This window comes from Benincasa hispida, chromosome 1, assembly GCF_009727055.1.
Source record: "Benincasa hispida cultivar B227 chromosome 1, ASM972705v1, whole genome shotgun sequence".
Taxonomy (NCBI): Eukaryota; Viridiplantae; Streptophyta; class Magnoliopsida; order Cucurbitales; family Cucurbitaceae; genus Benincasa; species Benincasa hispida.
In genome coordinates this window covers 36567020-36584484 of record NC_052349.1, presented here as the reverse complement: position 1 = coordinate 36584484, position 17465 = coordinate 36567020, and the positions used below count along the sequence as shown (strand labels likewise).

Sequence of the window (17465 nt, the reverse complement as noted above, 5' to 3'; positions counted from 1 at the left end):
TTGCGTGAAGGTCAAGTGTATTTTCTATCCAAAATTTGACATCAACAATTACAATTATTCGAATCAAAGTGGTTATATGATGAAATGATGTATTTTTTCGTGCATATGTGTAATCTATTCGGATTGAAGTGGTGTACAGGATGAAGTGGTATATCCTTTCGTGTATGAGTGTGATCTACATCTATAAGAAAATGTTACGATCTAACAGTGGAGATATGTTTGAATGAAAAGTCATGTCATTTGCCACATTATAACTATTTGGTTTGAAGGAAATTGTATATCCTGTCATGTATAAGTGATATCTAGACCATAAACATAAAACATCATGATCTAACGACATAGTTATGCTTGAACGTACAGTCACACGCTTTGTATTCAAAAGTTTCATTATTTTTTTTCTTTCTCATCAAACCGTTATAATTGTTTGAGTCAAATAACGTACAAGACTTATTTTTTTCTTTCTATGCACTAAAATAAAACTATAAATTTAACGTGCGAATTATGAACTACTATGCCAAAATAGCACTAGATCCATTAAGAACTCCCTAAAATATTTCTAATTTTCTAAAACTTGATTAGAATTGAAAATAATCCAAAAAAAAAAAAAAAAACAGATAGGCACGATAAAATATTCTTTTGAAATAAAATACAAAAAGGAAAAAATATGAAAACCGCGCGAAACTACTTCCACTAAATCTCGATAATGGGCGATATGTTTTGGTAGCATTACCGAAACAAGAAAGTGGGTTCGTGAAGCAAGGGCCACCGATCGGATGGGATTCATCGATCAGGTCTGTGATTGCCTTTTTAACTTCTTTTTTTTTTTTTTTTTTTGTCTTTTCTCTTGAGATTCCTCCATACCCAAATCAAATTTCCCCTTAATATTATGTTTCTTTTGTCAGAATCGATCAACCCATAAAGGAAAGATAAAAATTTATTGTAACCCACTGTTCGATTTCGAAAGAAAAGAGGATAGAAATTGGTCAAAGATGAGATTGCCAATTAATAACCTTGTTCTCCTCGTTTTGATGCGTAGAAATGAATAATACTCACGGGGCAACAAGCTCGGCGGGTAGAATGCAGCAAGGAAATTCTGATTCGTCCACTCCACCCAAGAAATCGAAGAAACCAAAATGTCATATATTTACTCTATTTCCCCCTAGTTTCTGTTTGTTCTGTTCGTGTCAATTTTTATAACTGTTCTTAAGAATTATTCTGTTTTGTCATATAGGTTTTTTGTATAAGATTTTTCCTCTCTATGGATAAATCTCTTGGAATCTTACCTCTCAGCCTATGTTCTTTGTACTTCTTCGTTGTTTTTTTTTGTGTAAAGTTTATGAGAAGCATTCCTGTGGAGCAAAATTTTTGGTTTGTGCTTCTGGGTCTGCAATGTTTCTGCATCTTTGCATTATATTCGTTTAAAATGCGTTCATTCTAGCATTATTATGCCTCATTCTCATGTTATGGACTTCTGTATTTTTCTTTAAGTTTTATTTTTCTTCCATATTGATTGCTAACGGTTGTTTGGTTTCCGTATACAATCCCTTCCTATCTTTGGTTTAATCTTTTGGAAGTTTACCTTTTAACCTATGTTCTCGTACTTGTTCGTCATTATTTGGGCATTTTTTATATAATTCATGTGAAGAACACCTATGTAGGATTTTATTTATTTATTTATTATTTTTTTTTTATTTTTCTGCTTCTGGGTCCATCTGAATTCATGTTTGTGCATCTTTGCATTATAATCATTTTAAATGTTAGCCACTCGAATGCTTCATTCTCATGTCATGGAGTTCTAGATTTCTGTTCTAGGGGTGTTCTGTATTTCTGTTATATCTTATTAAAGTAAGGTCAATTCTATTGGAAATGTCATAGGCAATTGGTCGGTGCTCATACTTTACTTTTAATTTGATTGCAGATTCTAGATTTACACAGCAAGAGCTTCCTGCTTGCAAACCAATTCTAACACCAGGATGGGTATCCCTCAATAACATTTGAATTTATTTTTTGCTCTAGTCCCTGTTGTCGCATTATGCACTCTTTTTTATTTAGTGTCACTATTTGATTTCAGGTTATAACATCCTTCGTTGCTGTTGGCATTATCTTTATCCCCATAGGGATTGCTTCCTTATTTGCATCAGAACAAGTACACTCTCGTCTGCCTCATCCTTGCAAATATGATACTATGAAGTTTTTATTTGTTACTTTATTGCTGCAGTATTAAATGCTTAACTTGAGCCATATGCTTTCCATGATACACAGGTTGTTGAAATTGTGGATCAATACGACCATGATTGCCTTCCTTCTGAGTTTCGCGGCAATCCTCTTACGTTTATTAAAGACAGCAAAACTAATAAAACCTGTAGCAGGAAGCTGACTGTAAGTACAGTTTCTATTGTTGTTGTTAAAAAGCAGACTGGGTTTTGGTTCCTTTTCGTATTTATCTCTTAATTTATCTGTCTTAAACAGTTCAGCCAACTTAATGCTTTTCAGGTTCCTAAACCAATGAAAGGTCCGGTTTTCATCTATTATCAGCTTGATAACTTCTATCAAAATCACCGACGGTAAGTGGAAGTCAACAAAAAAAAAAAAAACTTGTTAGAGTCTTGAATATGGGAGAAATAAACTGTTTATAAGCAAATAACAGGTGCTGTTTATTTCATGATTTGTGACATTTATGGAATTATGTGCAACTAGCCTTTCATGTATGATTGAAATATCGAGTGTTATTTATCTGGAGAAGAAGAAATACAGAATCTGTTGTATAGCCTATTATTTAGAAATGAAGGATATGGTGTACAATCTATGAAACATATCCTAAGTAAGGTCATATAACTTTTTTATTAAAGTTAAGAAGTGCGTGATTTAATTTATAAAAGTAAAGATATGAAAATTGTAGTTTAAGGAGCAAACTGGAGGAAATGAACTAAAGCTGTTAATCTGTTTACAGTTATGCTTTAAGTTTACCTAGAATGGAAAATGGAGGTTAAGAAATTCATTCATACTTTTCTTCGTTAGGCATCTGTTGATCAAGATTACAACTCTTGTCATGTAGTTTGATTTTTATTTATTGATCTCTTGCCTTCCTTTGGTTTGCCCACTATGTATTATTATCTTATTTCTCTTGCTTCATGCATTTCTTATCAATCATGGTAACATTATTTCTATCTAATCCCTCAGCCTTCAAACCTGTTTCTTTAGTTTCTACTTGTCTGGAAATAATACATTAAAATACGCATGTGGCACATGTGAGAAGAAAGTGGTGCAAGCAATTAAGGAATGTTTTAAAGTTTATGAGGCTGCTTTCCACTACAAGGAGGAAGTGGGTTCATTTAAAAATATTTCTTGTTTGAATATGAATAGAGCTTAGAAGGGAGGATGCCTTTATTTTTAGGAAAAATTACCTTTTTCGTCCCTAAGGTTTGGGTAATTGTTCCATTTAGTTACCAAGTTTCAAAATTTTACACTTTCCTCCCTCGAGTTCAGGAAATACTTCATTTTATTCCTTTGACCTTCAGTCAACAAAATTGAAAAATGATTTGGCCTTCTATTTGTTTCTTGGGACTTTTTCATTATTTTTTTCTTTTTATTAGCGCTAAATGCAAAAATTCTTGCATTTAGGGTTTTCTTTTTTCTTCATTACTTTTAGAAAATAAAATTTACTAACCTTCAATGCAAAATCCTCATGTTTGTGTGTGTGTGTATATATTGCACCTCACAGAAAAAAAAAAAGCTTTAGCTAAAAGCCTGAGAGGCTATTGCCCTCTATTGCGCCTTGAGCTTTAGAAAATACTGCTCCTTCTAATCTAGACAACAATTTGCATCTTGATTGGTCATTGATGGTGTTGATGAGATCAATCCATATTTGAATTGAGATGTGGGAAGATTTGACCATTTGGTCATTTGCAAATACTTGGGTTCCATTTTGCCAAAAATATGAGGTTCAATTTTAGGCACCCTTTAAGCACTTCATGAATATTCCAACCCCGTCATCTTATCTTGATAGCATACGAGAATTCCACAAAGATTGGAAAATAGTGAAGTTAATAGAGCCAATTGGAAAAAGTCGCAACAAAGCTCTGGAAGAGAATTGTGGAGGCTGCTTTTGATAAATTATTTATCATTGATGATACTAAATTGGTTAACGGCCTTCTTTGTGCAAAACAAAGCACTCTTTTAAATATTATATCTTATCTTTTTTACTTAACAATTGGCGATCTCATTTTGTAATCACCATTAGGTGTTTTGAGGTGTTCACCTAATTTCATTTATCAATGAAATGTTTCTTTTACTAAATTGGTTGAGGCCTTCGCTAAGGGGCCTTGAAAGGCTAGTGGAGGTCCTTCAGTTCTACGAGAGGGAGAAGGGGAAAAGAGAAAGAGAGGGCGTGATGGGGTTGTGGGCAAAGATGATAGGTGGCCAAAGCGGTGGGAGCGGTGATGTTAGGGAAGGGGAAGCAGAAGGAGGTGGGGGAAAGAGAGAGTTTTTATTATTTAATTTTAAAGCTGCAATGTCAGCTTTTTATAATAAAATATGCCATGTCATTTTCATCCAACGTTAAAATGGAGTATTTCTTAAACATAGGGACAAAAGTTCAAAGTCTTAGAAACCTGAAGGACCAAACATAACTGTTAAAAGAGAGAAAGAGAGAAAGAAGAGACACAAGGTTTACGTGGAAAACCCTGGAACAAAGAGAAAAAACCACGATAAAGAGTCCGTTTTATTAGTTTTTACATAATATGAGAGATACAAGATGATTCTTATTTATAGGCTCCAACAAGCCTAAATACAAAAAAGGAAAAAAAAAAATAGGGTAAAGTAAATGACTATAATACCCCCAGGATTATAAACAATCAACTAAGTCCCTTATTTCTAACACTCCCCCTCAAGTTGAGGCGTAGATATCAATCAGACCCAACTTGCTAATGCAAGAGTCAAATTTGCCTGAGTAACCCTTTAGTGAGAACATCTGCAACTTTTTGATTTGATGGAATATATGGAATACAGATATTGCCATTGTCCAGTTTTTCTTTTATAAAGTGTCTGTCAATCTCCACATGTTTCATTCGATCATGTTGTTTTGGATTATTGGCGATGCTTATAGCAGCTTTATTATCACAATAGAGTTTCATAGGTAAGACACCATCTTGACGAAGATCAGACAGTACTTTCTTGAACTAGGTTTCTTCACAAATTCCTAAATCCTAGCTCTATATTTAACCTCTGTGCTACTTCTAGCAACTAGACTTTGCTTCTTACTTCTCCAAGTAACTAGGTTACCCCACACAAGTACAGTACCATGAGGTAGACAATCTGTCAGTCACTGATCCTGCCTAGTTAGAGTCGGTATAGGCCTCAATGCATTTCCGGTCAGTTTTTCTAAACATTAGACCTTTACCAGAAGTGTTTTTCAAATATCTCAGAATTCAATTCATAGCTTCCATACCTTCTTCATAAGGTGCTTGCATAAACTGACTGACAACACCGACAGCATAGAAAATGTCTAGTCTGGTATGTGATAAATAAATTAACTTTCCCACTACACGCTGATACCTTTCTTTATCAATTGGAACTTTGTTAATAGAATCTCCCAATTTAGCATTCAATTCTATAGGAGTATCAGCAGGTCTACATCTATTCATACCTATTTCCTTTAACAAGTTAAGAGTGTACTTCCATTGTGAGACAAAGATTCCTTCGCTTGATCTGGCCACTTCCATTCCAAGGAAATACTTTAGATTCCCGAGGTCTTTGATTTCAAACTCGTTTTCCATCTTTTTTTTTCTTTTTCAGTTTGGTGATCTCATCAATATCATCTCTTGACAAGACGATATCATCCACATACCCGATTAGGACAACAATTTTCCCAGACACTAACCTTTTTGTGAACAATGTATGGTCCGAGTGTCCCTGAGTGAACCCTTGAGACTTAACAAAGGTAGTAAACCTTTCAAACCAAACTCTCAGGGACTGTTTTAGACCATACAAGGATTTCTTGAGTTTACACACCTGATGATCAAACTGAGTTTCAAAACTTGGAGGAGGGCTCATATACACCTCTTCTTTTAAATCACCATTTAAAAAGGCATTTTTCACATCAAGTTGGTGGAGAGGTCAATCTTTATTTACTGCAACAGAGAGAAGAACCCGAATCGTGTTTAACTTCACTACAGGAGAAAGTTTTTGAATAGCCTACCCCATAAGTCTGAGTAAACCCTTTTGCTACAAGTTTGACCTTGTACCTGTCTAAAGTACCATTAGATTTATACTTCAGAGTGGACACCCATTTGCACCCAATTGTTTTATGTCCTTTTGGGAGAGTAACGAAATCCCACGTATTATTCTTTTCAAGAGCTCTCATTTCTTCCATAACGGTAGTCTTCAACTTTGGAATCTCCGTAGCCACATGTATGTTTTTTGGTTTTGTTGCTATGTCAAAACTGGTAGTGAAAGCCCTGAACTTAGAAGACAAATTACTGTAACATAGAAAGCTATTTATAGAATGCTTAGTGCAAGACGTGGTGCCCCTTTTCAAGGCAATTGGCATGTCAAGAGAAGCATCATAATCCCCAGGTTCATCTAACTTCATCTGTTTTCTCACCCGTAGTAGGATTTTGATCACACGTTTCAGGCTAAGGTAGAATTTCACTCTCTCGTGTTTCTATTGTAGTCTCGTCACTGTCGACCACCCTTATTTTTTGGAACTAACATATTAGTCTTGTCATTCTCAGTTTCATCCACAATATCATCCTCAACACATAAATCATTATTATTAGGGACATACTCAGTTGTACCTTGAGCTTGTGTTGGTTCAGACTCATGGACCGGAGCCGGCGGAACAGTAGGGGACACAATTTCCTTTATGAGATTTTTTCTGTAGTATGTTAGCCAAGGGACCTGTTTAGTAGGTAGAACAGTGTCATGAGAACTCAAGATGGGCTCAGGAAGATCAATAAGGACTGAGGATGTTGACCAGTTAGTCTCTTCACTAGTACTCTCCCCCTGAAGATGACTAATAGGGAAGAAGGGTTTATCCTCAAGGAATGGGACATCCATGGAGATAAAGTATTTCCGAGAAGAAGGATGGAAGCATTTATAACCTCGCTGGTGAAGAGGATATCCAAGGAAGACACATTTCTGAGCACAAGGGTAAACATAGTTTGGTTAGGGCCATGACTATGGACAAAGACAAAACGCCCAAAAACCCGGAGAGGAACATCAGGAATGAGTCATGTGGTTGGGTATGACTCCTTGAGGCATTCAAGAGGAGTTTGGAATTGGAGAACATGAGAAGACATTCGATTAATAAGATGAGCTGTAATAAGAACTGCATCTCCCCACAAATAAGATAGAAGAGAGGTAGATAGCATGAGGGACCGGGCAACCTTGAGGAGGTGACGATTTTTCCTTTCAGTCACTCCATTCTGTTGAGGTGTATACGCACACGAACTTTGGTGAACAATGCCTTTAGAAGACAAAACTTTATGAAGAGTATTATTGAGAAATTCACGACCATTATCACTTCGAAGAATAGCAATTTTAGTATTGAACTAAGTCTCAATAGTGGTGTAAAATTGTTGAAATATTGACAAAACCTCTGATTTGTCAATGAGAAGAAAGACCCCCAACGTTTTCCTGAAGAGGTGGTAACACTAGAGGACCCCAAACGTCACTATGAATAAGATTAAAGGGCTGAGAAGGCCTGTAAGGTTGAGAGGGAAAGGTGATCCTATGTTGTTTTGCACGATTGCACACATCATAAGAAAGAGAAGAGACATCAACTTTATGAAATAAATGAGGAATTAAAAATTTCATATATTGAAAATTTGGATGACCAAGGCGAAAATACCACAACATACAATCTTTTTCTAAAGTTGAAAAATACGAAGATAACAAACTAGTCTTATAGTTGTTCCTAGAAGAAGCATCATCATCAAGGAATTAGAGTCCCTTATTGTGCTGGGCAGTGCCAATTGTCTTCTCCAAGTTCAAGTCCTGAAAGAAAACATTATTCGGTGAGAAGGCAACTTGACAATTTAGATCTCGGGTTATCTTACTAATAGATAGTAAATTGTAAGATATCTTAGGTACATGCAACACATTTTGTAAAGTTAAACCATGGAAGGGAGAAATATGACCTTTACTCACAATATGAGCAAAAGACCCCTTTGCAATTCTGATCTTTTCATTACCAGCACAAGGAAGATACGATAGGAAGTTAACAGATGACCCAGTTAAATGATCTGTAGCCCCTGGATCAAGTATCCATGGTTTATTGTTATTTATACTTAGGAGACTTAAGGGTTGTGATGTACCTAATTGAGCAATTGCCCCAAGAGAAGGGACAACAGAGTCAGTTGGACAATTCACCTGAGGTTGTGATTGGGAAGCATTCGCAGACTCACTTACAAGTGCACGACCGAGATTGGACTTGTCAATCGGAGGGCGTCTTCCACCATTCGGTGGTCTACCATGTAATTTTCAGCACTGTTCCTTTGTATGCCAAGGTTTTTGTTGCAATGTTTACACAATGGAGTCTGTTTCCCATTATGCTTGTCACCATTATTACCAGATAATTTCGCACTAAAAATAGCATAATTAGTGACAGTAGTGATGTTCATAGTACTGAATCTTTCTTCCTCAAGGTGAACCTCAGAGCACACTTCCATAGAGAGGGTATAGGTCAATGTCCCAGTATACGGCCTCGCACTGCATCGAATTTGGAGTTCAATTCAGCTAGGAAATCATATACCTTATCTACTTCCTCAATCTTGGAATACTGGACACCACACGAATAGTCCCAAATAAATTTCGCGACACAAGTCCATCTCCGGCTAGATTAGGGACAGCTTATTAAAGTACGAAGTGACATCCATCGTCCCCTGTTTGCACTCGTGAACTTGTTTGCACAGAGTGTAAAGACAAGATGCATTCTGCCTTTTTGAATATAATTTCTGATTAGCATCCCAAATATCTCGAGTGGGGGTAGCATACAACAATGGTTTCCCTATATGAGGCTTCAATACTATTAATCAGTAGTGATTTTAGCAAGGAGGGAGGATTCCCCTCCTTTCCAAATGTGCTCTCGAGGATCCCCTGGTCTAGGTTTGGATATCTCGCCAATCAAATAACCAAACTTGTGATGCCCTTCAAGGGCCATTTTAATAGACCGAGACTAGGAGAAATAATTCTGGCTATTTAACTTTTCTCTTGCAATTAAGCCGGTAAAATTTCCCATAGAACCAGACAAATAATTTGCAGTATTTAAAGTAGGGAAAGAGGTTACTAGATTCTATGGATACATCGGTAAATTGGAAAGAACGTCTGAATTCAATACACTTGAATTTAAGTTTGTGGTTTTGGAAGCACCTAGGGCTACCCCAAGAGTGGCGATTTGTTGTTGAAAACTCATCTGAAGATCAGCTAACTGTTGTTGAACCATTGCCAGAGAAAGACCCATGGACCCGTGATATTCATAGCTCGGTGGCGGCAAATGGGGGAACCCAGGCAACAACAAGCTGTTATAGGCAGCTGGCAGCACATCACTCCCCATTACGGACTTGCCTCGGTGATGTGTGGAAGATCCAATAGCATCGGCTTCAGATTCCAGCAGTTGGATGAAGTGGTTGGCGGCAGTGGGACCAAAGGCAGCAACGGCAGGACGCCAGCTGGCGGCACTAGGGTTCCCGATCGGCTGCTATTGAGGATGTATTTGCAGCAATCAAAGATACTAGTCAATGACGATCTGAACGGCAGTGGCGGCGACGGTTGGAGGCTCTATCAGCGGCTGTGGGGGAAGCGGTGTTGGTGCAACACTAAGGTTATCTTGCACCGGTTGGTTTTCGCTGATGGTGGCTAGGGTTTTGTCACTACGCTCTGATACTATGTTAAAAGAGAAAGAGAAAGAGGAGACACAAGGTTTACGTAGAAAACCCTAGAACATGGAGAAAAAACCATGATAGAGAATCTCCATTTTATTAATTTTTACATAATATGAGAGATACAAGATGATTCTTATTTATAGGCTCCAACAAGCCTAAATACAAAAAAGGAAATAAAAATAGGGTAAAGTAAATAACTATAATATGTCCGGGACCATAAACAATCAACTAAGTCCCTTATTTCCAACAATAACTATTACCTAAACCTTGGGGACTAACAAAGTAATTTATATTTATTTTTATTAATTCATTTTTTTTACTATGAAAGTAAGCCATAAAAACTATGGCACTAAAAAGTATCATGCAGTTTCTTAAATCATTCTGGAGAGCTCTTTCTGTTATTGTTTTTTAGTCATGTTATTGGGATTGAAGTGTGGAAATCGTGTTACATGTCAACTGATACTTGTGCCTACCTGCTTATTTAAGTGTACATCAAGTGTTCATCAACTTTTTCGGTTCTTGCCCTTCTATTTTAACATATTTTTCTGTTTCTTTTGACATATGAAACATTATCAGTTATGTAAAAAGCAGAAGTGATAAACAATTACGAAGCAAGGCGGCAGAGGCAAATACAAAAACATGTGCACCAGAAGCAACCATTGGGAAAGGGGCTCCAATTGTCCCTTGTGGCCTCATCGCCTGGAGTTTGTTCAATGATACATATGGTTTTTCTATGGAGAACAAGGCATTACATGTCAACAAGAAGGACATAGCCTGGAAAAGTGACCAAGAAAAGAAGTTTGGATCTGATGTCTATCCTAAAAACTTCCAGAGTGGGAGTTTGATTGGTGGTGCAACACTAAATGAGAGTATACCTGTGAGTATGCTTAATTTGCATTCTACCATCTCATGTCGATGCTCTGATTATGTTATTGTTTACCTCTCTTTGATTCTTGTTAATGATTGAATATGCTTTCCTTTTTGTGTGTAATAGCTGAGCCAGCAAGAGGATCTTATTGTTTGGATGCGAACAGCTGCACTGCCCACCTTCAGGAAACTATATGGGAAGATAGAAGCAGACTTTGAAGCTAATGATATAATAACAGTGGTGATAGAAAACAACTATAATACCTATAGCTTCGGTGGTAAAAAAAAGCTGGTCCTTTCAACCACTAGTTGGATTGGTGGGAAGAATGATTTTCTAGGCATAGCTTATCTTAGTGTTGGAGGACTCTGCTTGTTTTTAGCGATAACCTTCATACTACTGTACGTCATCAAGCCAAGGTGAGATTAATTAATCTTCTAAGTTCTAAACTTAAATATAACTGCTATAGCTAAAAATTTAGGGAAAGATATTCACTTGACTGAAATCTACAGAATATGATAAATGCAACTGCAACTGCCCCGTTATTTAGCTGTGAATTTGTATCTTGGCTAAATGGTTTGTCATTTTTCCCTCGAGTCCGAATCCTTGTAGCATAGAATTATTGTGAGGGAGCATGACCCCATCCCTTTGAATGGGTGGCAAAAGAGGTTAAAACCATGCACTGAAATCTTTGGAAAGATATTTCTTTTGAGCTCCCATCTTTTTCCCGTCTTATTTGTTTTGTTGTGGGGGAAGGTAAGGGAACGTATTTCTGAGAAGATCAATGGGTGGGGGATAGACTCCTCTCATCTGCATTTCCTCGGTTATATCATTTGTCTTTCTTTACAAATTGTTCAGTGTTTGATTTTTTGGTTTGGTCGGGGAGCTCTGTGTCCTTTGGTTTCTGTCATCTGTTGTCTGATAGGTAAATGATGGAGGTGGCCTCACTTATCTCTCTACTTGATGAGTTTAACTTTAAGCTTGGGAGATAGGATGTTCATGTTTGGAGTCGTAAATCCTATAGAAGGTTTTTCTCTAAGTCCTTTAGGTTTTCATTGGATCCCTTTCCTGTTATTGAGTCGGTTCCGATGTTTTAGGGAGGGTTAAGATACCAAAGAAAGTTAAGTTCTTTACTTGACTAGTTTTGCTCAATATTGTGAATACGATGGATAAGCTTTTGAGAAATATGTCTACGTTAATGGGTCCTTTTTGTTGTATCATTTTCTGGAAGATAGAGAAAAACCTAGATCACCTTCTCTAGTAGTGCCATTTTGCGAGTTCTATGTGAAATTCTTTCTTTCAAGAGTTTGATTTTATGTTGGCTCGTCAGAAGGATGTTTGTGCGATGATTGGGAGTTCCTTCTCCATCTACCTTTCAAAGAGAAATATTGTTTTTTGTGGGTTGCCAGAGTGTGCTTTGTTGTAGGATCTTTGGGAGAGATGAACAATAGAGTGTTTAGAGGTGTGGATAGGGATCCTAGTGAAATTTGATCCTTGATGAGGTTCCATGTTCCTTTTTGGGCTTCGGTCTTAAAGACTTTTTGCAATTATTCTCTAGGCAACATCTTAGTTAGATACCTTTCTCTGGTGGGGTATTTGTGGGCTTGGTTTTTTTTGTATGCCCTCGTATCCTCCATTTTTTCTCAATGAAAGTTGTTCTTTCATTAAAAAGTAAGTTTGCCTGCTCTTTATTTCTTTGGAAGTGCCTTGCAAGGGAACACACACCAAAAAAAAAAAAAAAAAGATGCATTTTGAAAGTTTTAAAAGAATAGGTAGCATAGTTCCATGGTTATAGACATTAGTAATATTCCCTCTAGAAAGTTGGAGCCAAAAACTATCTACAAATGGGGAATATTGACTTTATCACAATCAGAGATTATTTAACCTGCCTAGATTTAACCTGCCTAGTTCTGATTTGTATTACTCTCGACTATATGTTACCTTTAGGCTGCCTCCCGGTGTAGGCTGAACAAATTGTTTTGTAATGATTCCTATTTCAGATGTTTGTGCTAATTGGGGCACTTTTTGATAACCTCCTTTGACTAGGGGAGATTTCATTATATTAAGGAAACTCTATTTACCTTTGAAGGAAGTAGAAAAGTACCTACCTTCTTATAGTCCATTTTTCCAAATACAGTGCTTGCTAGCTGCTCGTATCTAGTATCGAAAAGCTAATTGATGTTTTTTTAGAAGGGGAAGATCTTGAAGAAGGAAGTCATTTGATTTGTGGGGATCAAGATGAGTGTTTCTTCTCCTCTCCAAAGAACTTGGGAGTTCTTTCTTGAGATCATCCTCAGTGTTGCATTGTGTTACTTCTAGTTTGGCATAGATAAATTTGGCTGGTTCTCCAATTGCTGGACTGAGTTCCGTGCTGCTCGCCACTCCCCGAGGCCAAGGACAGGGTCGAATCGTCATTCCAGGATGTGCAATTGGGATGACTCTTGAAAATGATAATTTCTGAGTGAAATCCCTTTTCTCACTTTTAGAAGAATTACTAATGATCTCTCGTGGAATGTTGTCTAGATTTTGAAAATCACTTGATTTTCTAACCAGATACCATTAAATATTTGAAAGTGATTATAATGAGTTAGAAGCTCTTTTCACTTCCAAAACAAGAATCTTTCCAAATTCATCTTAATTACCTTGGAGAGGTAGTCACCGGTAGTGTGATTCAGGTTGCGTTCATGAAGACTAGGTTTGAATCATTGGTGGTGCCATTGAACTCTTTTTGATTTCTCGAGACTTAGTGTGGACAATATTAAAGCCATTTAGCAGGATGGGTGTTGACATTTATATGATAATAGCTAAATTATGAGTGTGAATTGTGACCTTGAAAAGATGGAAAGATGGGCTGGTTTTATGATGGGTTTTGTGGGGTGTAGCATCGGCCCCCTTTCCCGCCTCTTATTTAGGTCTTCCTCTTGGATAGGAATCTGGTAGTGGACAAGATTAAGAAATGACGAAAGTATCATTATCAGTGTAAGTATCGATGAGTCAGATTTACGGATATATCGAAAGATGTTTAAATATCGATGGATTGATATAATGTTGTGAATTTTTTAATGAAATTTTAGAACAAACTTATTTAAGTAATAAACTATGACTTTAAGCATATAAATCAATAATGAGAAGTCAAATATGATTGATAATGGAATAATAGATAATAATGAAAATCGAAAAAATTATTATTAACTGAATATTTTATTAGTAAAATCTAGGTCATACAAAATGAAGGTCAAATACAAGATTCAATAATAAAAAGATGATTTAAAAGGTACTAGCTCAATGTTTGCATAATTCATTTAATAATAGTAATATTGCTCTCAAGTCATTGTATGTTAAAAATTTATAACATAATTGGAAGTATGTCATTCATGAGTCTCAACACCAACCCCAATGATGTCAATAGGAGGATATCTTGGATCAAACTATGTTTCATTCAAATGAGGATGGTCTGAAGAATGTAAATAACATAAAGGCTCTAAGTCTGAGTGTTCATCACTTTCACAAGGAAGTTGTCCCCATCACATGAATGACTGTAGTTACTATGAGAATAACCATAGTCACTATTATTATAAACATATTGACCATGTCCATATTGACTGTTCAAACTCATCCCCTCCATATTTGAAAGTTGAAACAAATGAGTCAGCATTAGTCTGAGCACCACCATGTGTGGATCTTCTACGAATGAAAAATTGTCCCATTGCCCCAATTCCTAGCCCACCAACTCTATGGTCATGGTTGGAGTCTTGTGTGGCATTCGTGAATTGAAATTCTCCCGTGAAAGGGCTAATTCTTGCTCCACCAGCTTTATGGTCATGGTCAAAGGGTTTTTTTCCCCTAAATTTAATTTCTTTGAAAATGAAAGCTTTGGATTGAAAATTATAAAAAGGTAAAAAAGCTTGATATTGGAAAAAGAAAAAAAAAAAGTGATATATAGAGATAATGACATGTAGATGAAATATCCATGGTATTTCCACGATATATCCACAAAATATCCACGGTTTTGTTGAGTTGTGAAAGATATTAGCCCAAAAAGTTATATTGGAGATATATCGGTAATATCAGAGATATATTGTGAAATTTGGAGAAAAAAGATCTCACCCCCCAATATCTCTATCGAATGTGTGATTTTACGGATATATCACGGATATATCGTCATTATATCGAGATATTTTCATCCTTAAGAGAACGGTTTCGTGGAAGAGAAGCTTCTTCTCCAAAGGCAGTAAACTCACCCTTATTAGGTTGGTCTATGTTGAGTGGTATTCCAGTGTACTATTTCTCCCTCTTTAGAGTTCCCTGTTCGGGTTGTAAAAGTATAGTGAAGCTTATGAGGAATTTCCTGTAGGAAGAGGTAGACAAAGGTAAAGGAGCCCCTTGTGAGCTGGGAGATGATTGGAAAATCTGTGAACACGAGAGGGCTTGAACTAGGGAATTTAAGGACTCATAACAAAGCCTCTTAGCGAAATTGCTTTGGTGTTTCTCCCTTGATTGTAGCTAGCTGTGGTGGAGGATCATTGTAAATATGACTCACCCCTTTGAGTGGTTGTTGGGCAAGTTTAAAGGCACACACAAAAATCTGTGGAAGGATGTTTATTTCAAGGTCCCTTCTTTTTCTCCTCTTGTCCATCGCGTTTTGGGAGAGGGAAAAGAAATGTATTTTTGGGACAATTAGTGGATGGGGGATATACCCTTCTATACTCATTTCTCATCTTTTCTACCTTTCCTTCTTAAAAAGCTGTTTTGTGGATGATATCTTAGATTGGTCTGACAGCTTCATTTCTTTTTCGTTCAAGTATGTCGTCCTTTGACCGTTAGGAAACAACAGATATTATGCCTCTCCTGTCTTTGATTGGGGATGTTGGTTTTAGGGACGGGAAGCCTCCTGTCTTTGGGGCCTTCTCATGCAGCTCCTTTTGTTGTTTATTGAACTCTTTTCCCATTATAGACTCTTCTTTAGGCCCATCTGGAAGATCAACACTTCAAAAAAGGTTTAGTTTTTTGTCTGACAGGTTGTTTACAATAATTTAAACACACTGGATTGGCTCTCGAGAAATTGGCCTTCGTTGATTGGTATGTTTTGTTGTATCCTTTACTTCACACGTTTCTTTGGTGTTATGTTTTTCTTTTTTTGAGACGTTTAGCTTTCAGCTGGCCTATCAAAGAGACCTGATCGGTTTGATTGAGGAGTTTCTTCTTCATCCACCTTTTAAGGAGAAAGTTTGTTTCTTGTGGCATGTCGGGGTGTATGCATTGTTGAGAGATCTTTGGAGGGAGATGAATAATAAAGTTTTTAGAGGATTGGAAAGGGACCCGATTGATGTGTGGTCCCTTATTACTCTTCTTCGATTACAAAGCATTTAAAGGTTGGAGGCTCTTCTGTAGAGACTCTTTTTCTTGTGGGTTGGTCTTTTTGGTGACCCATGTATTCTTTTATTTTATTCTCAACGAAAGGTTTTTTATCCCTAAAAGAAAGAGATTTCTAAATATGGAGTTTTGACAACCCCGACTTCTATTCTCTAATATACGAATTGTCCAGCTCTATATGGGCTGGTAAAATATTCAATTAAATTCTTGCTTTTGCTGTGGTTTTCATGATCATGTTGATGATCAAGTTGGTGCTTATGGTATCAAAGATATAGTAGGTGGTCGATATCTTTGAAACTCTTTGTCCTCTCTTGGTGTGTACCTCAGAGTTATATCAAGTTCCCAAACAAATGGCTCCGTGATAATCGAGGAAAGGTCTTTTCCGACAACTGCTACTGGTGGTCTTTCTCAAATATGATTGGAGAGAGATATTAGGATCTTCAAAGGGGGTGGATAATAATTTCTTCCCACGATATAATTAGTACCTCATTTATTATCAATTGTTTGAGGCTAAGATTTCATATCCCTCCATGGACGTTTTGTATTCTTTGTGACAAATATCAAATACAAGTTATATTCCTGTAAAGGAAATCTGAGGCGATTTAGATAGCGATACATGATTATATTTAACTGTTCGATTTAGCTTGAAATGCTCGATAATATTTCATCTGCTAAACTTGAAGTTCTCCAACATTCAATAACTTGATTAATGTTTAGTCTTCTTACTGGATTATTTTGCAGGCCTCTTGGTGATCCATCCTATTTGTCCTGGAACAGAAATGCAGCAGGGCAGGCAAATTAACCATCTCTTCTGGGCCAAATTCTCTTCTAAATAACATACTTTGCTGTGGTTCTTAATCAATGCTTTAAGTTACAGAATGAGAGAGGAGATCTAACTGAATTGTAAGCTACTGGTAAAAGCCTGGTTTATTTTTCTGGTAGCTTGGACTTTGGTTTATATATGTATATTTTTGGACCATGTCTTGTTTACAAATTTTCCAAATAAAAGGATTCTATGTAAGCGTCAATGTGAAGATGGGAACTAAAGTTTATAATCCTTGTTTTGTTGAAAAAGGCTGAGAATTGAGGGTGATATATACACACATATATACTTTAAAAAATGTATTTTAGATGAGAGAAAATATATACCTACAACCGTTCATGTTTGGATTGACTTTTTAAATGCTTAAAAAATGTACTTAGATCGTCAATCCAAATAGTTGCCTCTTATTGAATTCGACTGGAGTTTACGGCCAACTAACTCAAATGTCTTCCTAGATGAACCAAACTAAAACATAATTATCTAAAGTTTAAAGTGAAATTAATATATTTTTGTTTACTCCATA

The 17465-nt window shown here is 36.6% G+C and overlaps 1 protein-coding gene across 2 annotated transcripts; it reads left to right on the top strand.

Annotated features, from left to right (window-relative positions):
• Positions 1-632: 632 nt before the first annotated feature.
• LOC120089010 (ALA-interacting subunit 5-like) lies at positions 633-17174 on the top strand. Of its 2 annotated transcripts, XM_039046449.1 has the most exons (9): positions 633-791; positions 1037-1135; positions 1919-1977; positions 2072-2146; positions 2263-2379; positions 2494-2564; positions 10458-10758; positions 10876-11165; positions 16861-17174. In XM_039046449.1, exons 2-9 carry the CDS (start codon positions 1039-1041, stop codon positions 16919-16921), a joined length of 1071 nt encoding a protein of 356 aa, XP_038902377.1. In that variant the 5' UTR covers positions 633-791; positions 1037-1038; the 3' UTR covers positions 16922-17174. The 2 variants fall into 2 exon arrangements, with proteins under 2 accessions (XP_038902377.1, XP_038902382.1); XM_039046454.1 differs by lacking the exon at positions 633-791 and having other exon boundaries at positions 862-1135.
• The last annotated feature ends 291 nt before the right edge of the window (positions 17175-17465 follow it).

Bases quoted from the DNA above. Each gene is read 5' to 3' on its own strand.
- LOC120089010 (XM_039046449.1), top strand. From the start codon at position 1,039: ATGAATAATACTCACGGGGCAACAAGCTCGGCGGGTAGAATGCAGCAA. The intron at 1,978-2,071 runs GTATCCCTCAAT...ATTTGATTTCAG, and splicing joins CAATTCTAACACCAGGATGG to GTTATAACATCCTTCGTTGC. The intron at 2,380-2,493 runs GTAAGTACAGTT...AATGCTTTTCAG, and splicing joins CCTGTAGCAGGAAGCTGACT to GTTCCTAAACCAATGAAAGG.